Source organism: Lipomyces tetrasporus (genome assembly GCF_029532465.1).
Source record: "Lipomyces tetrasporus strain NRRL Y-64009 chromosome Unknown POJ06scaffold_9, whole genome shotgun sequence".
In the NCBI taxonomy this organism is placed as follows: Eukaryota; Fungi; Ascomycota; class Lipomycetes; order Lipomycetales; family Lipomycetaceae; genus Lipomyces; species Lipomyces tetrasporus.
Window position 1 is genome coordinate 596,377 of NW_026611604.1, and position 28,000 is coordinate 624,376.

At 49.6% G+C, this 28,000-nt stretch overlaps 7 protein-coding genes and 1 non-coding gene across 8 annotated transcripts; 3 read left to right on the forward strand and 5 right to left on the reverse strand.

Annotated features, from left to right (window-relative positions):
* Positions 1–73: 73 nt before the first annotated feature.
* Positions 74–2,252, reverse strand: POJ06DRAFT_259030 (uncharacterized protein). Its single transcript, XM_056188330.1, has one exon. The coding sequence runs from the start codon at positions 2,107–2,109 to the stop codon at positions 556–558; it is 1,554 nt and encodes a 517-aa protein (XP_056041737.1). The 5' UTR covers positions 2,110–2,252; the 3' UTR covers positions 74–555.
* Positions 2,253–9,314: 7,062 nt separating this feature from the next.
* POJ06DRAFT_240010 (uncharacterized protein) lies at positions 9,315–9,980 on the forward strand (the record flags this gene model as incomplete). Its single annotated transcript, XM_056186069.1, has 1 exon — positions 9,315–9,980. The coding sequence occupies one exon, from the start codon at positions 9,315–9,317 to the stop codon at positions 9,978–9,980; it is 666 nt and encodes a 221-aa protein (XP_056041738.1).
* A 414-nt stretch (positions 9,981–10,394) lies between these two features.
* Positions 10,395–10,467, reverse strand: POJ06DRAFT_t65. The gene has a single exon. It is a non-coding gene; the product is annotated as a tRNA-Thr (tRNA).
* A 1,043-nt stretch (positions 10,468–11,510) lies between these two features.
* POJ06DRAFT_259041 (major facilitator superfamily domain-containing protein) lies at positions 11,511–13,542 on the reverse strand. Its single transcript, XM_056188331.1, has 3 exons — positions 13,089–13,542; positions 12,801–13,032; positions 11,511–12,749 (listed from the first exon to the last, which is right to left on the reverse strand). The coding sequence occupies exons 1-3, from the start codon at positions 13,289–13,291 to the stop codon at positions 11,673–11,675; spliced, it is 1,512 nt and encodes a 503-aa protein (XP_056041739.1). The 5' UTR covers positions 13,292–13,542; the 3' UTR covers positions 11,511–11,672.
* A 2,514-nt stretch (positions 13,543–16,056) lies between these two features.
* On the forward strand, positions 16,057–17,250 carry POJ06DRAFT_240012 (uncharacterized protein; the record flags this gene model as incomplete). Its single annotated transcript, XM_056186070.1, has 4 exons — positions 16,057–16,244; positions 16,309–16,605; positions 16,667–17,025; positions 17,087–17,250. 4 exons carry the CDS (start codon positions 16,057–16,059, stop codon positions 17,248–17,250), a joined length of 1,008 nt encoding a protein of 335 aa, XP_056041740.1.
* A 1,679-nt stretch (positions 17,251–18,929) lies between these two features.
* POJ06DRAFT_200621 (phosphoesterase family-domain-containing protein) lies at positions 18,930–20,321 on the reverse strand (the record flags this gene model as incomplete). The annotated part of the gene is made up of 2 exons (XM_056185199.1): positions 18,930–20,084; positions 20,142–20,321. The coding sequence occupies 2 exons, from the start codon at positions 20,319–20,321 to the stop codon at positions 18,930–18,932; spliced, it is 1,335 nt and encodes a 444-aa protein (XP_056041741.1).
* Positions 20,322–21,809: 1,488 nt separating this feature from the next.
* On the forward strand, positions 21,810–23,857 carry POJ06DRAFT_282955 (Cupredoxin; the record flags this gene model as incomplete). Its single annotated transcript, XM_056190075.1, has 2 exons — positions 21,810–23,688; positions 23,745–23,857. The coding sequence occupies 2 exons, from the start codon at positions 21,810–21,812 to the stop codon at positions 23,855–23,857; spliced, it is 1,992 nt and encodes a 663-aa protein (XP_056041742.1).
* A 631-nt stretch (positions 23,858–24,488) lies between these two features.
* POJ06DRAFT_200727 (uncharacterized protein) lies at positions 24,489–27,978 on the reverse strand (the record flags this gene model as incomplete). Its single annotated transcript, XM_056185206.1, has 3 exons — positions 24,489–27,265; positions 27,314–27,376; positions 27,423–27,978. The coding sequence occupies 3 exons, from the start codon at positions 27,976–27,978 to the stop codon at positions 24,489–24,491; spliced, it is 3,396 nt and encodes a 1,131-aa protein (XP_056041743.1).
* Positions 27,979–28,000: the final 22 nt, after the last annotated feature.

The window sequence follows — 28,000 nt, forward strand, 5'->3', positions numbered from 1 at the left end:
TTATTTGAGTTTTGGCCTTGGAGTCTAATTGCCATCCAGCGATTCAGCCACCGACCAACTTTACAATTTAAAAAGTTGATCTTCACTCGCCCACTGCGGCAGTCCCCTTGTTCCCAGCAACGTCGAAAGTTTACAAGGTAGCGCCGCTTTAGATAGAATAATTTTATTGACGGGTATAGTTATGGAACGTTCTTTGCTAACCTTAAATGGTGTAGTTAGCCCGTACCCAGCGCAAAAGCGCTCGCTCACGTCAGTTCCTGTGTGGGCATCCAGGACTGGCGATCACCGGGTCGGAAGGTTTTAGAGGGCGAAAGGAAATGGCATACAGAAAATAAGTACAAAGTATTGTTGCTACATTGCTAAGCATTATCCTACAGAATAAACCCCGTTCAGCGCGAACTAAACGACTGACGTTAATACTTCATAGAAAGTAACATTAGTAATATACACTGATCTTCACCCAGGATTCGCGAGAATCACGCATCAACTTTCACACTCGTATTTTTGTACCTCGTCCATAACGACTGACAATTCCTAAATTCACGTGATCAAAGCCTACGCCAACCTCTTCCTCTTTTTGCTTGAAAGCGAAGACACATCACCAAATTCTGTGTATTTCCGTTTCTTTACCGGCGTCTGCTCAGGAGCCCCCGGCTGCTGTTGAAGCGTAACTGATTCTTCGATTCTATCTTGCCTCATCGCTGCCAAGGCCGCAGTCGCCTCGACTTCTGCCTGCTTCTTCGCCTTGATTGCTTCATATTCACTTTTCTTCAAACGAACGCGTGGGAAAATATGCACAAACACTTCGTTATCGGGATGCACATACTTCACATGGTCTTCATCGTATCGTAACGTCTTCAAATGGCGATTTATGTTGCCCTTAGTAGCAAACCGGTGTCCACAACGGCACGTGAAATTATATTCGTAGCCGTGACCTTCAGGAATATTTGCATCATTAATAATTATGGGTGGAGGTGGATCGGAAAGTATCGACTGGCCATTGACATTCAAAGACGAGTGGCCAGCGATTACTGGAATCGGAGTTCTTGTGACAAAATACGGCTGGTCTTCACGTACGGGTGGGACTCTAGGCAGAGGATTTTCAAACAGCGCCCGTCGACGCTTACCTGGAGACATAGCAATAGGACTTGCGGTCGGTAGTGCCGAAATCAGTGGAGAAACGTGAGCGGTCGCAGCGGGAATCGGAGCACGGTGCATAGAAGGCGGTATTGGCGGTAGAAGCTGAGGCTCAGGAGGTGCAGTGGGTTGTGGTACAAATTGAGGCGGAGCGAGCGGTGCCGAGGATGCTATCGGCGAGGGACTCCTAGGAATCGGTCCGACAGGCTCCATAGTAGAATTGTGAGGCTCTGGAACCGCGGTTACCGACTGAGGACGAGTAGGTGCGCCTGCAACCTCATTCCGTTGGACCCTGACAGATTCGGCCGCTTGTGAGCGTCTGGCGTTGACTAACTGTGGAGCCGAAACTGGAAGCGCCGGTGCTGAGACTGGAGTGACAGTGGATTGACTGGAAAGTTCAAGTTCCTCCTTAACTGATGACCTCGATTTCTTCTGTCGCAATTGAGCGGTAGACGCCGATTCTGTTGCAGGTTCTGTCGGACTCTTGTGCTTCTTGTGAGGCTTGACATATTTTGTTCGCAGACGCTTGGTTGCTGATGTACTGGTCGTCGATTTGGCCATCGGCGCAGTTTGACCCATCTTCCCTGCCAGGTCCTCTTCCTTTTTCACAGTAACAGTGGCAGCAGAATCTACCGACTTCTTCTTAGCGGGTGTGCGAGTTCGCTTTGGAATCTTAGCCTCCGTTCTGCCATCCGCCTTCTCGACCTTCGGCTCGACAGCCGAAGGTAATTCATTCTCCTGTTTTCTTTTCTTCACCACTCGTCCTGTCCCCTGACTCGGAGGATGTTTAGTTTTCGCTTTTGGCGGCGGTGACACTCTTTTTTGCCTGCCCTTGTGCAACGGTTGTGATTTTTCCGGAGCAGGTTCCTCGGGCGACGCGAGGCTGGTGGAGTCTTCAGTTTGTTCCGGTGACGTCGATTCCGCCTCCGGCTCAGCCTGCGCAGGGGCCTGTTTGCTAGAGGAACTTCCCATCCTAACAAGCCAAAGCAAGGAGCCAAAATGCAGATCGATCTGGTGAAAGTGTCTACTGGCTGTGGGTGGCAATACACGAACGGCAAGGCTGGCAGGCCTAACTGATGATTATGAGGCGGGGCGAAGGTTTATTATGAACCTGTTCTCAAAGCCAAACATAAGAATGACAGGCGCATAGTGGGAGAGCGGCACTCTCATGGCCGCGATCGCACCTGCATGAGCCCTTACCCACAGCAATTTTGGCTTGAATTTTGAGTAAATAGGTTAGGGTTTAACTTTAGTAGACCAAGATAACGGCCATCAGAGCCGTTTTGGTCGTATTCTTCATGCTGTGAGCGGCTCAGCTACTGACCCGTCAACCCTGACCCGTTGACTTTGCGGTACGAAACTGTCATAAACTTGCAATATGCTGGCTTACCCGATTCGAAACGCAGAGTTTTTTATGCTTCTACGGAAAACCACACCTAAGGACATGTCGACTAATGTTCGAGGTCCGTTATTGTAATTGAGCGGAGAGATTAGTCATTTCCACTCGAGTGATGCAAAGCCTACAAATATATCGACTGATTCTGCACAGAATTACGCAGTCCATGGCATATATGACACATAAGTTGTGCAGCCTATGCAGCACTAAGCGGTGGCTGGCGGCGACACGTAAGAGTCATTTACTGTCAGCCTAATTTTCGACCGCTGAGCGACGAACTCTCGAACTCTGTTCGCAAGAAACGAGTCATATGAGACTTTGTGCATATTGTTGGCTTGCAAACTAGCTCAACCCGGCGTGCATAGTCAACCTTGAACGAGATCTTGCATAATGCCACGCATCCATTTCGCAATACAATCGCACGGCTGATAACGGCGTCCACTCAAGGTTCCTTTCTTAAGCGAGGAGTTACGCAGAGGTTCACTAGCTTAATTTATTCAGGTATCCAGTGGTGTGGTGGGATTGCTAGTAGGACTTCTTTCGTCCGATATTGATGAGCATGCTCGCCATGCTACGTCATTGCATCTGTCTATCTACGCATGGACAATCATCGGCAATGGTCATTTGTCATCTTCGTCTCGCGAGTACCAGGGGACGAGAGAAGACGGCCGCAATGAGACCCAAAGAAAGATATGTCTGGCCCGTGGCATATCAATACGACGCGCGTCTGCTGCGTCCAAAGTGCAAACGTAATGCAGTCTGATAAGCAAATTCATACACGTAGGTGACTAAAATCTGGTATTAGTCGTCATATTGGCGTATTTACCTTGAATTACGTGTTGCACACCTTCAGCCTCCCACATAGTTATCCGAACAAATCCGATGCGCCGTATGCCGATCACAGCGTCATATGATGATATGAGTGCTATTCTTGCAGACGCGTAACAATTCCCTCCCAAACATCGTCCCAGTCAGGTAAGCTCATGCCCCTAATCATTAACGATATTTAATCCGGACGGTCCAAAACTTTAGATTGGCACTTAAGCAACCGTCGACGATAACCGTATTCAGCAGGTGATGTCGCTAAGATACCGACAGAAACTCGATTGCTCCTATGCCCTACATCGACAAGGGTACACAATAAGGTGCCCGTTGGGAGATTCTGAAGATGAGATGCAACTCCTCCATGTAGCCAATCTCACACCAAAGCAAATGAGCGGCAAGCGCGCTGATTCGCATACGCGTTGGTTGAGCTTATTTTTTCAGAGTCACGGGATCTCGCGTCATCCGCCAATCAGAGCGTGCCGTGTGTCACTGGGACACGAGTTGCGTGTGAACATCCCTTATGAGCTTAGCAAATAGCAATAATGAATCAGTTGAAATGATCCAACGGGCAATTGATTACGACGTATCAATTTTTCCCATTACGTCAGGCGCGATGATGAGTTGGTCTAATGTAGACGTATTTCAAAGCACCTACGATAGCTCAAGATAAAACCCTACCTACGTAATCAGCTGACGTGTTGCTCGAAGCCATCGCTGACGACCAGTCATCATCTCTAACGAGTAAGACTGCAATAATTTCTAATCAAGCCAACGGGGACAGGCCACTTCTGCAGTCGGGTGGATCCGAATGCATCTTGGTAGTTGTGAGATCGGCCTAGAGTCGATGCATTGCGCTATTTTTCCGCGGCGTATTTCAAAAATATGATTAGTCCTCGTGTCAATCTCCCACCCCGCCGCTAAACAAATGAGCCAATTAGAGGTGTCGCTGACCATGGACACGTGTGCAGTGATAAAGCAAACGATAGCGAGGCACCTGCACTGCGTCTGGTTTCGGGGGTCATGCTGCACTCGACTAATTCACGATGGCCTGCCACCCGTGGTGATGAGACAGTTGAAGGCACATTGCTGCAATTCTGCTGCTGGACCGTATCAGTATCAAGTCAACGTCACAAGAGATGGGTTTTTGATGAATTCGTCTTGCGTAGCCAGCTGCTAGTGGCTTGCGTGCGCTTCTTTCACTAGTCTTCGCTTTAACAGCTCTGTCAATTCCACTTGGTTGTATCAGTCGGACGCGAAGCTGTTTCGTTGCTTCCCTTGACGTATTTTTATTAACTTCCGGCGTACTTTTTTAGCATTGTCGATTCTCCGCGTATATGTTAAGCGTTGTCCAATCGGGTAAGAAACGACAGCCTGCATTGCAAGAACCAGCCGCCGTAAGGAGATTAATATATCTCACTATCAACACTGGCCTTGAGCATCAAGCCGGCTGCCCGATATCGAACCAACGACTCGCGTCCGCGGCTGCGCGTCTGATGGCGTCATATTCTATAATGTGTGGAAGAAAGTCAGGGGTACTTCGCTGCGCCGCATCGGAACTAGCGAGAGCTTGCGAGCTTGCAAGTAGAGGCGTATCACTAAAAATAATTCTCAAACGTACTGCCGCGCCGCGCCGTTGCAGCCGTCTAATCTCATCGCGATTTGTGTGCAGGCAGGATCGCAGCTTAAGCGATCAGTAAACTTTGCCTATAAATCTCCTCACTAACGGATGTTGCAATGGGAAGTGTAGTGGGGAGGGGCGAAGTGTGACGTTCTGGTTAACCTGAAGAGCCAAGTTGAGTAGGGATGGGCGTTTCGTTGCAAATTAAAACTGATTTTTTGTTGCTGCTTCCCCTTGGTTCTCGGTTTTTGCACCTACGGCACGAACAACCGTAATAGCATGTAAGTCAACAGGACAAGAGCAGTGCAGAGAGTAATCTCGGTTGTAGGCCGTAGGGGTGGATACGATTTGCGATTAATCGTTATTCGTATTCGTAAAGTCCAATACGATTACTATATGAATACGAGTCCATGTAAATTTAACCTTACGATTAACTATACGAGCGCTGAGATTGGTTACTCGCAAAAAATCGTATAGCCATGCACGTGACTTTCATTATCCACTGAAATGTGCACACGTAGAGGACAAACAAATAAATTGAATAAAAAAAGGCACAAAATTACAAATCAGCTGCTGTTGAATAGTGGTCTGCAAGCAAAGTAAGCTTTCTCACTGTTCCTGACTCCATCGAATGCCGTCTTAACCCAAGCAATTCTCTTCCACCACTAAATAATCTCTCAACAGCCACTTCAGAGGCTGGAATCGCGAGGTAATCTCTGGCGGCGGCTGCCATTCTCGGTATTCATCTTTGTGGGCCCTCCACCACCTTAACAGCCATCCATCCTCAGTAGCGGCGACAGCTACTGTCTCTTCCTCAAAGTACTTGTCTATATCGGATCGCTGAGCTTTTCGGGGGGCCAACTTTGAGAGCATGCGAGACTCTAAACTGGGCTTCTGAGCGATAACTATTGGCTCCATAGAATCGGGAATCATAGGCGGATATTCTTTATGCAACCTGACTTTCATGGCGTTAACAATAAAATTCGCCTCCTCCTCGTCTTTCAATTCCGCCTTAAGCAACTCTGCTTTGAACCGAGGATCCAGGAACAAGGCAACGTAATACGCATCTTGTTCATCTAGAAAATCGTAGTACTTATGGTACTTTCGTACCCCCCGGCTAATGCAGACGCAATCCCTTCTTCTAAGTCTGCAAATTCTTCTTGTCTTGTAGTTGCATTCTCTAGCAAATCCTGCAGCTCGTAGTATATACCAATGCTCAAGCTAATTGAAAGTCCTTTGGTAGATACCAACTTCGAAACTCGTCGAACTTTTCCAAAACCTTGCAAGTTGCTCGAGATGCTGTAACAAACCCCCTCTTCCCGGGAGTAGATTGACATATCACTAGGTGATAGATATATCACTGGGTGATTGAGATGTCAAGTGTGATTGATATATCACAGGGGAATGGACATATCACAGAGTGATATTGTGTGGTGTAAATTATAGTTTGTATTATCGACATCACATAGGTTCCGGAATCACCCGGTCTCTCAAATGTCGATCTATAAGAAGGTGCCTCTGATCTTCAAGGAGGAGGCAGACTTCAGTCGAACCCCCCAACTTGCATACTTTTTCTAGCTACACTATAGTGATCCATCCCTGAAACCTTTTAGTGCAAACGCAACGTTACAGATGTTGGCAATCTGATGATGTAAACGGAGGTAAGAGACCGATTGCACTGAGATAATGTCGGATCTGTTTTTTGCAGATAGTCCATCTTGACTCATACGATACGTGGAGTTCCATCTGTTGTCGACATCGTACTGTATGTATTTATCGTTTAATCCATGTACGGAGCACAGGTTCTTCCAACCTTCTCGACGCTGTGGAGTTCGAAGAATCCATAGGCTTAGGATTCGTAGCCTAGACAAAGCAGAGTGAGATCCAATGGGCCCACCTCTAGCAATTTGATCGCATGCCTCATTAGCACTGCTCGTATCTCCAGACTTCAGCGACTTAAGGATATCTTTTACAATCAAGTTCAGCACATGCGCCAAGCAACTGATGAAGCTCTCGCGACCTCGAAAACGCACATCATCACTTCTTCTTCTTCCAGCATCAAGCCTAGAGTTTCGACGAAGGTGCCATTGTTACTAGCATTGTCGGCCGTAACAGTGATAAGCTTCTTCGTGAGATCCAACTCTTTTCAAAATGTCGAATACCATCTGCGCCATGTTTTCGCCACTATGAACGCCAACCAATTCTTCAAACTCTAGCACACTCTCTTTATATTCAAATTTAATGCCCAATTAATCCTAGGATTGCATTCTGGTTCTGGCTTGTCCAAACGTCCAAGGACAGTGCTATTGTGCGACACGTTATATCTAGTTCTCTCTTTAAGTTCGCGCGGCACATCTCAAACTCAGAGTCGATTCTTAATTTCAATGTTTTGCGTGAGGTAATGGTAAATCCACGCCAGGAATATCTTTGAAGAGCCTGACAAAATCTGGAGACTCAATGACAGTAAACGGTTGTCTTGTCTCCACGACCCAACGAATGCGATTCTTCTCGGACAATTCTGCAGTGCTTGCAGTCTCCTTTCGCTTCCACATCGTCATAATCGTTGGCTGAGCAGCGTCCGCCCGATCGTTGCCTAAAGGCAAGCCATGGCTTTTCTGTAAATGATACGACATATTGGTTGTAGATGCTGATCTCGCAGAGTCCTTGATTGACCACTTCTGACAGTGCTTGCAAGTTATTAACTGATCATTCGAAGCTTCTTCGACCTCTTTGGCCTCCACTGCTGGCTGAGGGTTGTAATTTCGAATTGTTCCCAAAGCCAGGTATTCGAGGTCCCACGAGTGCGTTGAGAGCTATTGGAGCCTGTCTGAATCGGTGAGGATTCAAGATCGTAGACTTCCTCGGTAAATCCTGTAGAGACAGACTGAGAGGAAATCTGGCTGATAGAATCGTCGGGTCCCAGGCCAACAGGACTGGGCGGCGTCTGGCAAAACATTCTCCATCGGCTCATCTCCTTCCTAACCATCATTCATTAATAAATAATCCACCGCTTGCATTCGGCGGGGTCGCGCCGGAGGATCCATATTTTCTCAATTGTTAAGCGAGCGGCAAATGATAACTAACAGAACCAACTAGTTCGGAGTATGTTTATAAGACAACCGCGTTCCGCGCGTTGTCAGGGTAAACACGTCATACTTAATTAGGAATACGATTACTATACGATTTTTGGGTAGACTAAGTTATACGATTACTTTACTATTAGGTTCACACTTTTGCGATTAACTTTACGAATAATATAAATTTTTGACGGTACCGTAATCTTATCCAATATCCACCCCTAATTGTAGGCACAGCCCCTAATTGTAGGCACAGAATAACATTGTTTTGAATAGCCTGCCTTTGGTATAATGAACTTATTATTTATGTTGCCAAACAGGGTTGTTTATATTGCCTCTTGCACTTCGATGCTTCCATTATTGGACGCGCGTCAGTAAATATACTCTAGAGCTCCTTCTCTGCTGCTATCACTGACTTTGAAGTCGTCGGCGCAACAATCACGAGCGGCATTGATTTGCTGATGGGGTGATATTACGACACAAGCTGTAGAAATTACGACTTCGACAGACGATCTGAGACCTGGACCTACAAAATCAAGCTTGTCGCAGCAGCCTATATCTATCCGACGTAGCGCACTGCTTTAACAATGCTGCAGGGCACCAGTATGCTCACTACCATGCCCAGTTATTGACATTACTTAACCACTGCACAGCTCAAAGTACAATGATCAGCCCATCCGGAGTTAATATGCTTTTTACACATTGTGCTAACATAATAAACACTAAAAATCACTACAGCTGTATAGTGGCGTTGAATCGCATCTGCCGCCAACTGCGCTCGGTTTGGTAGCTGAAAAGAAAGCAAAATTTTCGAAATCGGTTCATCCACGGCACGAGATTAGGGTTAGGCACCGTAATAAGCACAAAAGTTTGGCGCACTTTGTAGTGCGTTCTTGCCTCATCCGGTGTCGAATTTGGCCGTTCGGATCTTGTTCCGAATTTGCAGTAGGTCATATCTTGCCATCCCTACCGAGATGATGTGAGGCGTCGCTAACCGGCTGGCTGGCGGCTGAGCAGTGCCGCAGCCGGCCCTGCACAGCCGTCAAGGGGTACGTACTGTACTGACAGCGGCACGTGTGTCGCCAGATAGGGTTTGGCATGGCCCTCGGGGCTGTACAAGCTGGCGGTGCCCAGGGGCTTCAGCTTCACGGTTTCCCCCATGCTATATAAATGCAATCACTTATCCTCCTACATCTGGCCCTCTTGTTTATCTACGCTCTTCATTCCACTACTACTGAATTGTACGGCACTACACATCACAATGTCTAACAACGACTACTACGGAACCCCAACCAACCAGCCGTACCAAGACGGCTCGGCTGGCTCCTACCAGGCTCAGCAGCCTCAGTACGACCAACAATACAAAGCGCCGTACGACCAACAATATCAGGTGCCGTACGACCAGCAATATCAAACGCCGTACGACCAACAATACCAAGCGCCGTACGATCAGCAACAGCAAGGTGAAGGTGCAGGCGGAGACCGCGGTCTCGGCACTAATCTCATCGGTGCAGCTGCGGGCGCTTTCATCGGTCACAAGATGGGCAAGCAGTCTGGCCATGGCACTCTCGGCGGCTTCGGAGGCGCGGCCGCAGGTGCGACGCTCACACACATGTTGACCTCTGGAAAAAAGAAGAAACATCATGGCCACGGCTCGAGTCGCGATGCTCCTGATGACGAATTCACTGATCCTCAGTTCGATGGTCCGCCCGCGGAGCCTTACATTCAATATGGCGCCCCTGGTGGTCCTGGTGGTTTTGATGGCCCTGGCGGTCCGGGTGGATTCGGTGGCCCTGGCGGTCCAGCAGATTTCGGTTATCCAGGACGTCCAGCATATTACGGTGGCTCTGGCGCTCCGGGAGGTTTCGGCGGCCCAAACGATCTTCAACCCCAAGGTGGATTCGGAGATCCTAATGGAAGATGGTAATCGGGGATCTAATAGGGTTGTGCATGCCCTGGGAGTTTCGGTATTACTGGCTATGATTTAGAAATTGGCATGCGAGAGAGTCGTCGTCAATTCGACAGTTCGGAATTGTGCGTCGCAGCTGGAGACCCGGCCGCTGAGGTTTATCTTCTTTGATCCCAGGCCTAGGCGGAACTGAGTCGCTTTGCAGTGATTATTGCAAAACAAGTATGCAATTGGACAGATGATAGGAATGTGCCACGATTGTCGGCGTTGTGTTCGGCTACTCTTAAACAGACAAATTTTCTTCAATATTCCACATTCACGCCTCTTAAGAATCGAGTGAACCGATAATAAATGTAATAAAAATTAACAACTAGTCAATCCGAAAACAGAATAGAACTGACTATGCATTCCAACAACAAAAACTAAATCGTCTGCCTTGAAACGGATTCGAACCGATGATCTCAGCATTACTAGTGCTGCGCCTTACCAACTTGGCCATCAAGGCTACGTCATTCGGGTCGTACTGATGGCTGGCTGCCCCTGTTTCTCTGAGGGCCAACCCTAACCCTGTTTCTTTTTAGTGCTTTTTTACCTGTTTTACTTTTTTGTTCCCTTTTGTCCCGGTTTTCTTCGCCGGTACATTTGCAATAGCTTGTAAAATAGACTGGCTTACAGACAAAGAAATTAAAAAAATTTAGCTGGTGGTCACGCTGACTGGTGGCTCGTGGCTGGGTCGCTCCTTGTTTACTTTTCGTCTTCCGTTTCTTCTCTTGTTTTGTTTTGTATATTTTCATACACTTTTGTTCCTTTCGGTCGTTGTGTATAGATTAATAGATAAAATAATAGCCGACTTGTACAATGAAAAGGTTGTAAGTCCGGGTACCTCATGTTTGGCTGCAGGATGCTTTGCTCAATACTGCATGTCGTGGGCCATAACGAATGCTACTATTGCAGGTCGAAATTAAATACTCAGTAGTAGAAGACTACTCCTTACTTTTCCCTACTTTGTTTGCCTGTGCATGTGCCAGTTCAGAGGGCAAGGAACAATCGGTCATCAACGCAGCAGCGCAGACGGACCAAGAGATTTTTCAATCCTATGCCAAACATAGTTCGAGTGCGGTGTCCATTTGCTCAATCGACGAGTCGCTGCTGTTATACAAGTTTTCACTTGCTGGACCTGTCCTGAGTGTCGTTGCAAGGTGGTATACACGTCTAGCCGAAGGGCCTACGTCTATAGGTCAATGCGATGACGCAGTGCCGTCCGTCATGACAGAGTCAGACGCGCCTATCAAGTAAAACCTGGCTACGACTGGTAATCATCCTTCGCAGTACTGTGTCCTAATCGCTATCGGCAAAAACACATTCAGCTCATTTTTACGTTAGCCGGTATCTCCATCTAATTCTCGGAGCCGTTTTTAAGTATTCACGCGATTGGATTGGTATTGACAAACTTTGGCTAACAGGCATTGGCATAGATTGGCAAGACGGCGTGTGTCGTTCTTAACAGAGAGCTTGCCAAGATTTTAATTTATAGTCGTTCGATGTCAAAATGATAACTAATGCCGCGTTTATAAATTCTATATATACCCCGAAGTTTATAGTCCACAATTCATACAAAATACGATGCCAACATTTCCGACTACAGTCTAACGCGATCGAAAAAGAAAAAAATAAAAGAAATTTCCGAAAAGGAAATTCTAAGGATTGAAATCACAAAAACCATCTGTAGCTAGGATGCGCAGGTCCCTCGCTCAAAATCTCGGTCGAGACATCCTGCACGCGCAATTTGACACCCTGGCGCTGGTCCCTCCGCTTGTTGTCGTAGATCATCCACAGGCCGAGACAGATTGTCAAGACAAGTCCGACGCCGCCAAACGCAGCGGTCGTGCCGAGCGCAGGCAGGTATACGGGCGCGTCTTTGTTGAGGAAGATGTTGGACGACACGAGACCCATGACGTTCGCCATTGGGACACCGACGGCTGTGAGAGCTGCGCGGCGGGATTCGGCAGGCGTGTTGTTGTTGTACCACGTCGAGAGGAGGACCGACGGCGCGGCGGTTCCGGCTGTCATGAGAAAGCACGCGAAGTAGGCGGCACCGGTGGAATGGAGGACGTCGATGGAGGCGTAGATGATGAAACCGATGACAGGGAACGCAAAGCCGGCGGCAATGAATGGGAAGCGGTAACGGGTAAAGTCAGATGAGAACGCCAGAATGAGAAGGACAAGTGCGCCAGACACATTGGGTGCGACCGTGTACAGATTCGTTTTGACTGTGGAGTAGCCTAGTCGGGCGACAATCTGGGGAAGGAAGAGTGAGACGGACTGGAGCGGGACACCGAGGCACATTTCGATCATGACCCAGACGACCGCGACTGGGTGCGAGAAGACCTTGAGAGCCTTCTTGATATCCAACTTTTCATTGACAACAGACGAAGAGTCGCGCTGAATGCGGAGGAACCCAATTTCACGTTGCTCGTCAGTCAAGAACTTGCACCGGGTGATGTCGCGGGGGAGGAAAAAGAATGCAAAGCTCGACATGATGACGGTAGCGGCGCCTTCGATGATGAAGAGATAGCGCCAGCCCTGGATGGTGCTGTGATGAATCTGGAACACTCCGAAAGAGAGCAGGCCGGAGAATGCAGAGGCAATGTTGGACGCTGCGTAGAAAATGGCGAGACGACGAGCAAGCTCGCCCCGACGGTAGAAAGTGGTCAAGTAGTAAATGACAAGCGGAAAGAACGCTGCCTCAAATGTGCCAAGGAACCAACGTACTGCCATAAGGCCTCCCTGTTAAAAATTAGCGATCCTGTTGCAGGTGGTTCAAGCCAAGCGACATACAAAGTTGCGACAGGCGGCGGCAATGAGACACATGGATCCGAACCCAAACATAAGAATCGGCAGAACAATCGACGCGCCATAGCGTTTGCCAAGCATAGCGACGGGGAAAGCAAACAGGACGTAGGGAACATAGAACACGGAGAGGAGGATGTTGTACTGGTTGTTGATCAAGTGCAAATCCTTATCCATGCCGTCGGTCTTTGCATTGCCAAGGTTACTCTTGTCGAGCGAACTACATGGGTTAGCATATTCATTGGTAAAACCGGCGGCGGCAATGGTGAATCATACTTGAAGAGATACATCATAGCCAACAAGGGAAGCAAGCGTATGTCGAGACTACGGCAAATTTGCTTCTCAATCACAGGATCGATGATGCCAGCAGAGTGGGAATCTTCAGGGACGCCGACCGAGCCCACACCGGTGTCGATCGTGACTGGCTCGGCCTGGTTCTTCTCGAGGGAAGTGGAGGAAATAGACTTCTCTGGATCCATTGGGTATGCAAACGTGATATTCCGTGCGAAGGTGGTGGTGCTGTGTAGGCTAATTGCTAGAGCGAGTGATAAGCGCTGCTTGCCGTCGAAGTCGAGGGCGAAAGGGCATTCTTATAGTTGCGACGAAGCAGGAGCCATGAGTTTATCAGGGGCATGTCGTGGATCACTCCGATAGGAACAAAGTTTGAAGAAGCTATGAAAGTCAGACGACATGTGGCGATTTGGGTGCTGCATGGAAGGTTGAATGATGTTCGTTAGTTGGCAAATAAAGCTTTGCAGATGGGCGCGCGGCGGCGCAGGCGTCGGCGGCGTTGCGCCCTGGCGCCCTGACGCCGCCGCTAGCACCATCTAGGAAATGTCCTGTGCCTCATTCTCAATACGTTAAGCACTGGACACGCCTTTGTTTGCAGTGGCGGATTTACAACATATCCATATATCCAATGACGGGATCGATAAATCGTACTGCAGATGCCGTTACGGGTTCTATAGAGGACCGATGATCGCGGCGACGTAGGGTTTGACATCGAGGAGGTTGTCAGTCGCCTCGGCTGGGCAACAGCCCGATAAGAACCGTCGCTTCCCACGCGACTCATTCGACTCAGAGCTCTCGACGCCGCATCGCCTTTACTTCGGCAACATTTTCCACGGCCGTTCATCCACGCCGTGAACGGCCGGCGTCGCCCACCCGCATTTCTCGCTCGACGGCTCGCCGGTGTGGTGATGTGATTCTGCGCGAAGTTGATATTCGATGGATTATCGATAACATACCGCTCGGTTGCGATCCTGGTGGTCCGATGCTGGAGATCCCATCATGAGCTCGATCCCCGTTGTCATGCAAGGTACGTGCTTACGTCCCTAGAGATGACCTGTTTACTTGACGATAAGGATGATAAAGTTAATTATTCACCAGCATATAATTGATTTCCAACCGAATACTGTCGAATGCAATTGAAATTTAATCGATCGTTAACCTAGATCAACTAACAATAATAAGTTCACGACATCATACGTTCTAAATGAGATTTTTTTGCTGGCTTACCGATAAGAGACTAGCAAAGCCACGGCTGGTTCGCCGCATCGCCCGCCGCAGCGGCCACCCTTGGAGGTCTTGAAGCCACCGACGCAATTCTCTGGCGCAACTTCTGCTGCAAAACTTTTCCATCTACAAAAGCTTTTTCACAAGGTGGAATTTTGCGGTGATTGATTGATTCTTGCGGTTGATAATGCCACATGAGGAAATTTGATGAATGCAAATTTTTACGGAGGCCGCGTGGAGAACTTTGTCACTAACTCTGCTCAGAGCATCGGGTCAGAAACGAAGCCGACATATTCTCGCCGATTTCGGTCTTCCTCCAAGCGACAACTTGTTGGGTTGAGAGCAATTTACTTCACTTTAAGGCGGCCCGCGTCGTGAATTACAAGCAAGTTTTAACACAGGAAAATGGTGCAATTAATCTATTCAATGCTCTTAAACCGTCGGCCTGCCTGTCTGATGGTTGGTTAATGTGTCAGTTAGGGCATTTGTGTTCGAATGGGAGAGCTGCTGAGATAGACGCGCAACCGGGAACCTGTATAGTCCGGACGATTCCGGGACACGGAAAATCCCGGATGACCTTAACCTTTAGTCATAATCCTGACGCCGGAGCGTTCCGACCTCGGTGCCGAGCGAGTAGTGGCTAGGCAGATCATGAAGCTTCCACATTCCAGAGACAAATTGCTTTCTTTGTAGTTTGATTTCAGTTAAATATGGAGTGATTATTTCGTTCATTATAATCGAATTCTGTTGTAAAATTGACCAATACGATCATGCGTCATTATGTCGCCATAATCAGGCTCAAAATTATTGCAGCCTACCAAAGGATCCTCGCGCACCCATTCTGCAGCTTGCCCGTTTGTCCTAGATCGGATAGCCCGCTCAACAGTATCATTAGCCACAACCCCTAAAGGACTTCAATGGTGTTCTAATCCTATTGCGAAGTCTGACGCTTGCTGGCAGGCCGAGCAGTGCCTTCGCAACTCCTCGTCGCTGCCACAGCCCAGAAACTTACCCTAACCACTCATCCTGCGATATTAATATATTGATTTCTGTCGCCAAGCCTAGATCAAATTGGATCCGGAGCATTCTCCGTAGTTTAATTGCGTCCTCCCGCGGGGTAACAGGGATTTTCATTAGTGGGGAGGGGTTGGAGCTAGCCGCACATGCCTCGTCCGGTTGTTTGTACGAGCACTACATCTAAATTGTGGGGTTTGAGCCAACCGAAGCTAATCAGTAAACCGAGACACATCGTAGTTAAAAATACCGAGTAGCGAAATGCGACGCCGCATCACTAAACATCGCGTGTATGCTGAGACGGAGACACGGAAGGAGTGCCGTGCCCAGTTCACTACGGCCCATTGCCGCCGCTAGTGGGGGTGGGAGGCACATGTGATCTTTGGCCACAGTTTAGACTAGTCCAACTTTATGGGTTTATCAGTACGTATCATTGACTAAATCAGATCAATAGAAATTGACTCTTGTTGCGTCGAATCACCGATGCCTGTTCGATTACAATTCTACGGCATAAATGCCGGTGTAGGGGAATTCTCAGGGACCGGCAAAACGGACCGATACCCCGGTCCGAATTCGGCAATCGGCGGCTCCCATCCCCGCAACAACGCATCGAGCCCATGCTTACCCCACATCTTCTACCTATTTATCAGGAAGATCGGCCGTCAAAAATTACCTGCACCGCCCTCATTGTTAATTTATTCCGAAAGGCGCCAAAATGAGCACGACTACCGTGGTTGAGACGGCGCCAGTCTCAATTCGGGAGCTGGTTGACATGCCTGATGTTGACTTGGAAGACTGGTTCCGGGATCTTATCCGTGACGGATACTGTGTCGTCAAGGGCGCTGTTTCTAGAGAGCATGCTGCCGAGTACGCAGAGGCTATGTACCAGTGGTTGGAATCATTGTGAGTATACTCTCTCGAAAGGCGCGTGGGGAAAGCAATTCAGAAGTTAACGAATCGATACAAGTAACCTGGGCTTCGACCGCAGCGACCCAAGCACGTTCCACAAGGACCACCTGCCCGTATCCGGCGACAAAGGCATCTGCAAAGACTACGGTGTCTCGCACGAAGACTTTGTATGGAGGATTCGCTCTGAGCCTGGCGTTGTCGGCGCGTTTGAGCGCATCTGGGGAACCGACGACTTGCTCGTTTCGTTCGACGCCATCAACGTCAGCCTTCCGCATCGCACGGACTTGCCTCCCCAGAAGCCGTGGCCGCACCAGGACCAAGACCCCGAGAGGCCTGGATTTAGATGTCTTCAAGGGTGTGTTCGTGTTGCCCGGAGTCTATTTCGTGACTGTCATGAGCTACTAACCATGACATAGCCTAGTCAACCTTCTCCCGAACGGCCCAAAAGACGGCGGTCTTGTCGTCTGCAAAGGCGCCCACAAGCTATCGGACGAATTCCATCGACACTTTAATAGCAAGACCAAGATTGTCGAGGTCTGGAGCAAGGAGTACTACCATTTCTCCGACGAAGGCCTCAAGTGGCTCGAGGACCATGGGTGCGAGTGGATCAAGGTCAACGCCGAGCCTGGCGATTTACTCTTGTGGGACTCGCGCACTCCGCACTACAACGTGGCGCCGCAAGGCGACATCCACCGGCTGGCCGTGTACACATGCTACATGCCAGTCGCCGACGCCACGCAGGACGACTTGCAGCGCAAAAAGGCTGCGTTTGAGAGTGAGTCCGAGCTGCGGATCACGGCTGCTTGAAAGCAAAAGACTGATTGGGTGTAATTTAGATCGCCTGTCGACAACCCACTGGCCCGACGTCCAGTTCGTCAGTGACAATCAGCCCATGCGTGACGGCCAGCTCGATCCCCATCGCCGTGAGCGCCCATTGAACGAGCCGGTCTTGAGTGAGCGCGCGTTCAAGCTCACTGGCATCCCTTATATCAAAGAATAAATGGTCGATTTCTTGTTTAGGACTGTCATGGCCACGTTGAGAGGAAAATCGTTAAATAGGAATGGGTCCGCTTTGCGTAATAAATTTGAATAACTATGAAGCCGAACTAGGTACGCGAGCGACGGAAGATTTCTTGCCGCGTAGCAGCAGCAAATACATGATTCACACTTGCGTATCGCGCTAGCGGTCCGCGTGTCAAAATTTGATCAGCCTGTTTTTGGCCCTCGGATTCTCGTCCACTTGGCTCAGCCATGGGCCTCTCTTGGCCGTAACGCAACAAGCTTTTGCTTGCTTGGCCACTTAGGTTTTACTCTTGGCCACGGTTGGCCCCGCGCCTGACAAGACGACATTGACAGCTCGTCCATTATGGGAGGCAGAAATCAAGACAGTACTCATTTCGGTGGACGATGACGACAGAGCTACATGCACGGATTGGCTTATTCATTGTATTAACAGAACCAAAACTTTTGCATTATTACAATGGATCAAAAAGTTAAAAAAAAAAAAAAACCCTCAAAAATCTCAGAGATTAAATATACCACCTATACAATCTAACCCCACCGGAAGCCACAACTGACGTCTACATCAACGCAATAGCAGCGATGATCAGGCCAAGGAGACCAGAAACAGGTCCGAGCTTGTCGGCAGCCGAGGACGACGTAGCGGCCGCAGCGGCAGTGGTGGTGGACACACTCGCGGACGCGGTCGCGGAAGACGCCGCAGACGAAGAGCCCCAGACAGACACAATCGAGTCGAGGACACCCTGGCCATTGCTGTTGACAGCGGTAAGGTTAGGAGTAGAAATGGGGATTGAGGCGTCGTTGAAGTAACCGGGGGCAGACTGGTTGTTGAAGATGTTGGAGAAGTCAACGGACTGGACAGTGACGTCGGTCTCGTTGGCAACAAGAGCAAACACATTAGCGCCAGCGTCACCACGGCCAAGGTTAGGAAGGTCCCAGTTAGCCTCGACAGTGGCGATCTCAGAGTAGTGATCGTAGAAACTGTCGTCGGTGGTACCATACATCTCCGTAGGGACAGCACCGCCCATAAGCACCGCCCAGACTCGGTTCTGGATAGCGTAGCTCTCGTTCTCGTCGAAGGTGATGAGAACCAAAGTGTTATTCCAGAAGTAGGTGTTGTTCATCAAAGGCTCGATGAAAGAACGGGTCCAGTTACCAGTGTAGTCGACAGTGGTGTCGTGGCCGTCGTTCAGCTCGTTGGGGGTGATGAACATCCACTGCGGCAGATTCTCGTTCGCCAAGTCGTCATAGAAAGAAGTAAAGTTCTTGATGTTGTCGAGACGAGTAGCATTGTTGGCAATAGAGTCATAGATGACAAGAGGGTTGTGCTTGCGGACGTAGTTGTTGGCATACGTGGTCTGGTTGGAGAAGTTGAAGCCCTCGAATCCGGCATAGGGCATGTTCTCTTGGTACTCGGCCCATGAGATTCCCTTGGTGTCCAAAAGGTCAACAATGGTGGACACATTCTCGGGGACACGCAAGAAAGCGTCGCTGCCAATACCGAAGTAGTCACCACCGACGGCCGCGACGTAGTTCGGCTCGGAAGGATGAGTAACGGCGAAGTAGTTTGTCAGCAAGATACCAGACTCGGCAAGGTGGGCAAGGTCAGACTGGCCAAAAGCCGCATCGTAGTCCTGCAAGTGGTCAGCACAGTGAATTTTATACCTGCCAGGTAATAAAACATACAGTGTTCTCGAGCCAGATGACGACGAAACGGTCGAAAGCCTTGCCACTAACCGAGGAGACGTATTCCTCAGGGACAACAGTGGCAGCAGCAGCTTCGATGTCAGTGAGGGATGGCTCGATGGTAGAGAAAACTGGGGCCGGGTTAGTCGTAGTGGTTGTAGGAGCCGCCGTGGTGGCCGCAGCAGAAGTGGCAGACGAAGAGGAACCCCAGACAGACACAATCGAGTCGAGGACACCCTGGCCATTGCTGTTGACAGCGGTAAGGTTAGGAGCAGGAATGGGGATTGACTCGTCGTTGAAGTAACCAGGGGCAGACTGGTTGTTGAAGATGTTGGAGAAGTCAACGGACTGGACAGTGACATCGGTCTCATTGGCGACAAGAGCGAACACATTAGCACCAGCGTCACCACGGCCAAGGTTAGGAAGATCCCAGTTAGCCTCGACAGTGGCGATCTCAGAGTAGTGATCGTAGAAACTGTCGTCGGTGGTACCATACATCTCCGTAGGGACAGCACCGCCCATAAGCACCGCCCAGACTCGGTTCTGGATAGCGTAGCTCTCGTTCTCGTCGAAGGTGATGAGAACCAAAGTGTTATTCCAGAAGTAGGTGTTGTTCATCAAAGGCTCGATGAAAGAACGAGTCCAGTTACCAGTGTAGTCGACAGTGGTGTCGTGGCCGTCGTTCAGCATGTTGGGGGTGATGAACATCCACTGCGGCAGATTCTCGTTCGCCAAGTCGTCATAGAAAGAAGTAAAGTTCTTGATGTTGTCGAGACGAGTAGCATTGTTGGCAATAGAGTCATAGATGACAAGAGGGTTGTGCTTGCGGACGTAGTTGTTGGCATACGTGGTCTGGTTGGAGAAGTTGAAGCCCTCGAATCCGGCATAGGGCATGTTCTCCTGGTACTCGGCCCATGAGATTCCCTTGGTGTCCAAAAGGTCGACAATGGTGGACACATTCTCGGGGACACGCAAGAAAGCGTCGCTGCCAATACCGAAGTAGTCACCACCGACGGCAGCGACGTAGTTCGGCTCGGAAGGATGAGTAACGGCGAAGTAGTTGGTCAGCAGTATACCAGACTCGGCAAGGTGGGCGAGGTCAGACTGGCCAAAAGCCGCATCGTAGTCCTATAACCGGTCAGTAGTTGCATTTGGTCCCCCCCAATTAGATAGATAAATGCGTACCGTGTTCTCGAGCCAGATGACGACGAAACGGTCGAAAGCCTTGCCACTAACCGTGGAGACGTATTCCTCAGGAACAACAGTGGCAGCAGCAGCCTCGATCTCAGTGAGAGATGGCGCGATGGTAGAGAAAGAGGGGGCGACTGGTGCTGACGACGACTGAGCGCTGACGACAGCCGGCATCAAGGCCGCCAGGGCCAAGCCATACTTCTTCAAGAACTGCATTGTCGATTTGGTGTACAGTCGACGGAGTGGTTGACGTTCAGACGAGTACGGCAAGAGGTTGACAGGAAGAGATTCCGGGACATATATATGATTCAACGCGCGCCAGAACAAAGTCAGGGCACCTGCATGCGGAAGCCGTCCACGGCAGACGATGGTCCTTGCTCCGGATTGCGAATAATGGAAAGATGAGCGTGGGACCGACGCTTGCGTTTGACTCGCAGAACTCGAATGATCCCTATCGCTACGTCCAACACGTCATTAATTGAGTTACGCGCTACTGCCCATTTCAGCGCACTCAATTGCACTACTAGACCCAGTACGAAAATTTCCCAGGCGTGAACCCGGTCCAGCGAAGCCGAGCTGTCAAGCGGGATCCCTGACAGTCGACAGACAGGAACGTTATCACGTTCGCACGGCGAAACAAGAGATGTACCTGATGAAATGGCCACTAGCGGAGATATTTCCGCCGCAAACTTATTCCGCACACTGGTCTTGAACTAGTGCTAGCTTGTCGCAAGCGGGATAGCATGGATATAGCGATGTTGTGAGTGGTCACGGGCAGTTCGGGGCATTAGTGACTGCGGGCGAATCGCGAACCAGATGGACGCGGCGTGAGTGGCTTGGCCAAGACTGTCGGCCAATCAGCAGTGAGGCAAATAAATAAGACGGGTGCAGTTCTTGTGCCTGCGGCTAAGAAATTGCTTGACGAGAGCCTGCAGAAAGGCAGAAAGCTGGGCTGCTGGGCTCACGATGAGCGAACTAGCGATGCCTGTCGCCGCACGTGGGCCGTGTAACCATCCACGTGCAGGCATCGCGGTCCGCCGATTCCTTGGGAACATCGCCTAGCCATGCCTAGTCTTTTGATAGTGTCTTGTCTGCCTCGGCCTCTTCCTCCTCCAGCCATGGCCCTTGTTGCCATCTCGTGTGCGTCAGACTGCCCCGTCATCAATGGCAAACTAAACCTACTGAGCTCGGCATCGCCAAACCGGATACACGAACCCAAGTATGTACCCGTCAAATTTCATCTCCGGCGGAGTTTTAATAATTGTCATCTCCGAGCAGACAAAACCGACCAGGGCGAAAGTTATTGTGCACTTATGCTTAGGACTGGCCCGAAGTGAATTGAATTAATTGCTTGGCCAACAAAGCTAAGGTTGTCTGGCTTTTGGTGGCCAGTAAAAATCTCTTGCGGCATGTCTGCCGGCCCCGGCACTCTCACCTGTTTCATGGCGCCCAGAGCGCTCGCTGTGGTCTTTTTCTTGTCGCGACCCAGAACGCGATCGACGGCCGTCTAGATCACGTCAATGTCCCTTATCAAAATGTTCAAATTCTGCGTCGTTGGCCCAGGTTTTTAATCTCTCATATCTTCGCCTCCTGGTCATCCTCCTCCTCTCAGTTCCGGATTCTGCTATAGCCATGTCGTCTGCCATCGACGGATCTGACGAGATGACGGCGGAGAAGAGTCAGGGCCAGAAGAATACCCCTCGGCGTCGAGTGACCTGGTTTCTGCTAGGTGGCGGAGTTTTGATTATTGCCGCGATTGCATCGGGCCTAGGTATTGGACTCCGACATGACCAGAACTCGGCAGCTTCAGTGTCCCCCTCAGCCTCACCATCGTCTTCTCCATCATCATCTTCTCCGTCGGCGACATCGTCGGCAACGGCCTCTGCATCGGCGTCGGCCACGCCGTCGTCCTCGCCTCGCTCTGGCGTGAACATAACCTCGGCGTTTGCGTTGCCAGACTGGAAGCTCGACACATCTTCAGCTTACCGCATCAGCAAAAGTTGGAACTCGTCAGAGCCTCCGACGACTCGTGAATTTAATCTTACGATTAGCGAAGTTGTCGGCTGGCCCGATGGATACAACAGGACCCTCACTGTGATTAACGGCCAGTTCCCTGGGCCGTTGATCGAGGTCAACATGGGCGACAGACTAATTGTCAACGTACAGAACAACGGTGCCAACATGACGACCATCCATTTCCACGGCATGTATCAAAATAAGACCAACTTCATGGACGGCACGTACATGATCAGCCAGTGCGGTATTCCTCCTGGCGGCTCCTTCACCTACAACTTCACGGTTCCGGACCAGTATGGCACGTACTGGTACCACTCGCACTACCGCACACAGTACATGGATGGTGTCATTGGGCCGTTTGTTATCCATTCCCAGGAAGAAGACGATCTCATTGGCGACATGTACGACTATGACCAGGTCGTTCTTGTTTCAGATTGGTACCATGGCATCGCCGTAGGCTATATGTCAGAGTATTTGGCTCCCAATAACGAGAACGCTGAACCTGTTCCTGACAATGGCTTGATCAACGGTGCGGCTTACTTCGACTGCTCGCTGACCCCTGACGACACGTGCTATCAACAAGATGCCAATCGCACCGTCTTTGCCTTTGAGCGCGACAAGACGTATAGGTTGCGAGTTATTAATACTGGAGCGTTTGCCGAAATCAACTTTTCCGTCGATGAGCACCCGCTCACGCTGGTGGAAGGCGATGGCACTCTTATTCAGCCCACTACTCTCCATAAACTTAAGGTTGCTGTCGCTCAACGCTACTCAGTCCTAGTCACAGCCAATGTTACCACTACAGACACCTTCTGGGTCAGAGCCGAGCTGGACGAATACTGCTTTGCGGCTGAAAATCCTATCCTCACTGATTACTCAATCAATGGCGTGCTTGTCTACACCAACGACACTGACGTTGCGGCGTACTCTAATAATATGTCGGCAGAAACCCAGTCTTGGGGCGATGTCGCTGCAAACGTTCAGTGTCTTGATCTTAACAACACCTCGATAGAGCCTATGATCGTCACGCCAGCCGCCGAGGCAACAGTTTTCTACCGGATCGACTCTAGCTTCCAGATTTGGGACTATGCGATCGACCTTGCCTACATGAATGGAACCACCTGGTCGCCTGCATCCAGTTCCATTCTTTACCAAGCCTACAACATGCTTGCGCCTAGTCTATCCTCAACCGTTGAGGACAACAACAGCACCCAGCTTCTTAACACCACCGGCCCTCTCGCTCTGGGTGTCTTTGGCGGTAATCAAGACCAATACATTGTCAATGTGCCCGACTATGAAGTCGTCGATATCTTGATTAATAATCTGGACGACGGGGCCCATCCTTTCCATCTCCACGGATATAAGTTTTGGGTCATTGGCAGTGGCTACGGTACGTTCCCTTACAACGACTACGGCAAATTTAACACGACCAATCCTATGCGCCGGGATACCGTCACTGTCGTGGCGTATGGCTGGGTATTGATTCGATTTGTCGCCGACAACGCAGGGGTTTGGCCATTGCATTGTAAGTCACCCTGGCAGGTCTTTCACAAGGTTTTCATGATGCTAACGGTAGAATAGGCCATATTACTTGGCACTTGGAGGCTGGTTTGCTCATGCAGTTCCAGGTCCAGCCAAAAAAGATTGCCGCATTCGAGCCACCGGCTGCCTGGGCTCAGTTATGCGAAGCGTAATGGAGCAAAAAAGAATGTAATTATACAATTTGGTTAGGAATCTTCGGTTTTCGGACTTTTTGGACTTGCTGTAATTTATTCGTTTTCATACAAGTTAAGTAATTGATTTTTTTTGGAGATATGTATAGAATTTGTTTTTCACCTGGACTGTTTACAAATTCGCATGTGCGGACATTGGTAGGGATAATATAGACCATCTTAGACCGATTTATTGCACTAATTGTTTACTTGTATCAGGCTTGCCACAGAAATTTCAGAATCTACTGCACAGACAAGGTTTGACGTCCCCCGATATAGATGGAGTGAAAGCCTCTCGAGAGACAAGGGTTAGGACTTCACATATGTCCCCTTGCCCTGAACAAAATGTAACCAACATATGCGATACACACAATACCACACACTATCGAAAACCTTCCGCACTCTGGCAATTGGAGTTTTAATTTAGTATGGACTGGGACTTGTTAGCGCGAGCAAAAAAAAAAAAAATAAGGCTGCAAATTACGTGTACAGAAAAAATAAGTACTGCGGACACAGCAGGAATTGAAGAGAATAAGATGACACATCTCCCCTAAGACGAACAAAAATATAGTCAAAAAAAAATGAAAAATCTGAATAACGTAGATTTCTCCCGTCACTTCTTCCTCCAACCTGTCAACTTTAACGAAATCGCGATGGCGAACACGGGCACAATACTGATAACCTCGCTCACGCCCGCCCACCCGGGCCCGATCCTGACCTTCACAAACGCGCCGGATACAATCAGCACAGCAAAGAGGTTATAAATACAAGCCCAAGCCACGCCGATGATCACGCGATGATTAATCTGGTTCGAGAGGTCCAAAAGCTTGACCACGCCTGCCACCTCGCCGCTGAGGATGCACGCGTCGGCGGCGGCCAACGTGATGCCATCCGTCGTCATGCTAACTCCGATATCCGCTTGTGCAAGCGCGATAGCATCATTGGCACCGTCGCCGCAAAAAAGGACCTTGGATCCAGAAGACTTGAGCGACTCTATATACTCGTTCTTGCCCTCGGGTGACGTTTCAGCTTGATAGTGCGAAATTCCTAGGTCACGACAAAGCTTTTCAACTGCAGGACGCGTGTCACCGGATAACACATGAACCGTAATACCACGAGCATGGAGAATGTCCAAGACCGGTCGGCAGCTGTCACGAATCGTGGATGAGATTCCCATTATGCATAGGATAGGTCCGTCCTTGGCTGCGACGCAAAAGAGGGTCAAGCCGGAATCACAGAGTTGAGCGACGCGAGTCTCGTCAGACGATATGCCAACAAATGCCGGCTTTCCACACAAAATCGTCACGGACTTTCCGGTCTCGGGCTTATAGGTGGTCTTCATTCCCGATCCAATAATGTTCTCGGTTTCGCCAACCTTGGCCATGGTGTCGCCAAATTTGTTCAAAAAAGCCCCCACGGCGCGCGAGATTGGATGCCTGTTTTCACTAACGATAGCGCGGATTATGTCTCGGACTGGATATTCAGTCTCCTCGTTGAACCAGCAATACTGAACGCTCAATTCATCGCTAGTCAGAGTCCCAGTCTTGTCAAATACGACGTGTTTAACCTTGCTAGCAATAGTCGTTGGCCCCGCAGATTTGAGTAGAATACCATACGACCGCTTTCCAGCAGCAACACCCATGGATAAGACGAGAGGAATGACAAGAACTAGAGCACATGGACACGAGACTGCGAGTGTTCCGACTGAGTAAGTGATGGCGGTCGATGCGGCCACCCCGGCACTTTGGTGACGTACCTGCGTGCCCACTAAAGTCCATATCATAAATACAATGCAAGAAACACAAATCATAACTGGGACTAAATACTTGGCAACCAGTTCGACAATATCGCTTGTTCGCGTACGGAATGAAGTAACGGAGTCGACGAGACTCTTGATATTTGACACCGAGTTCTCCGGAACAAGACGAGTAGCACGGAACACCACGGAACCCGATACCAGATTGGCACCAGCAAGAACCTCCTGACCCCGTTTCTTGAGTCTGGGAATAGATTCGCCGTTGATGTGGGACTCCTCAAACTCGCCTTGTCCGGAAACGACAATTCCGTCGGTAACTGCCTGGTCACCCGCGTCTAAGACGATGTGATCGTCATATTGAAGAAGTGATGCAGGTATTTTTGCATTCCCAAACTGCTCAAGCTTCGCAGTCGTCGGCTGGAAGACATCGAACTTCACTTGGTCCGCAGCAAGTCGACGAATAAATGTGGTTATCAGTTTACCGAAAAGAACGAGCGTCAGCAACAGCGAAGATGACTCGTAGACCTCATCTTCGGACAAAAGGATCCCATGACGGTGGAGACCAAATATGATGACTGAATACAAGTAGGCGACTGAAGTAGACAACGCGACCAGGCAATCCGAGTCGAGATCGTAACCATGAGCAATGGTATAACAGACTGACATGTATATCTTCCGCGCACAAACAATCTGAATAATAGTAGCCAATACAAGACATACTACTGAGCGCGTCAGACCCATTGAAGGTTTGAATGAACCCCATGATAGCACCAATATAGGGATTGTAAGTATCAATGAAACTAGAAACGAGCTATATTGTTGCATAGTCTCAATATCGTGAGTCATACCAAACATGGTCCTAGTTACGTCATCGGGTCGAAGGGAGGGCAATATATCGCTAACTTCAAGTCCCAGGGATGTCATTTTGTCCCTTGCACCAACAGAATTCGGATCGTAGACCACTTTCCAACTATTATCTGGCAGCTTCTCGACACCGTCACCGGCGCATTCCTTCCCAGAGATAAAATAGAATGCGTCATCATCAGTACGAATGATGGACGCCTTGAACCCTGTCATGCGCTGCAAGTCGGCACAGATCTGCTTAGGACTCGTCAAAGTAGGGTAATATTCAAGTTGACCTTTTTCAAACAAGAAATTCACCGACACGTTCGTGACTCCCATAATCCTTTCAAAGGAACGAGCTGCTTTCTTCTCGCAGGAGGAACAGTTCATACCCTTGATTGACATTGACAATTTTTCTGGAACAAGGCCACTTTCTGGGTCATGGTCAGGAGCGACGGAAGATCCAAAAAGACGATTCGAAACTTCCTTCTCATGTTCACAAGCATGGTCGTGGCCATGTTCATGGCTATGTTGAGCTCTGGCGTGACTGTGCCGGTGACGTCGTCTCAACCTATTGTGCCCCTGCGAAGTAGCAGCAGTGATAGCTGAGGGGGGATACAGAAACGGATAGCCTGGTCCGGTGGAGAGAGTATCAATGTTGTTCGTGCAACAAGCCCCAGGCACCTCTAGCTGTCTTTTGAGCGAGCATATACAACGCCACAGAAGCTCGCGTTTTTCTTTAAGGAAGGAAGAGTAGTGATTAGCGACGGATTCATGCGCAACGCAAACGTCTATGCGACATCAGAATGCGGATAAACCCTACCCGATTTTTAGCTTACCGCCAGTCTCCTTATGACACTCCTTTTCACAAAGGGCTTTGGCCAAGAGCCTGACACATTGGTCTGCAATAATTAACAATGCCCATCAGAACCCAACAGAATAATATACCATCACAGCAGTCCTTGTCCTTCTTCTTGCCCGAGCTGGGTCTAATTCTCAATATCGTATGATTAAGTGGAGCATCCGTGCTGGGAATGCAGCAAGTCACCAACGACTCGGCATCGCTGGAACTGCGTATGGTCTGTCCATCATCATCACACTCACAGCGCTTAATATGCACAATCGAGCGCTCGACTTGGGCCGTCTGGCTAATTGGATGCTCCTGGCCATCGTGAGCATCGACGCGACCCTTCTGATTTGCTTCGCAACAGGACCGGTCGCCAAGGCGGTCAACATGATCTCCTTTGCCGCACGCGTCATCATCGTCGGAGAAGTTTCCGCTAGAGTCACAGCATCCATCTTCCTCCTGCCTGCCGCATTCGCCCTCAGATCTACAGCATTCATCGCTCTCTTTGCTGCAGCAATCGCCCTCGCCAGGGCGGGCGTTGTCGCAGGCTTTGCGTTCCCAATGATCGCGATAGTTGGAAGGGCGGGATTCCTTATCATTGGTACGAGTCACGGGCTCTGCGGGCCCCGCGTCGAATGCTGCCTTCTCGGTATCCATAACGGCACGCGTGTGGGAATGG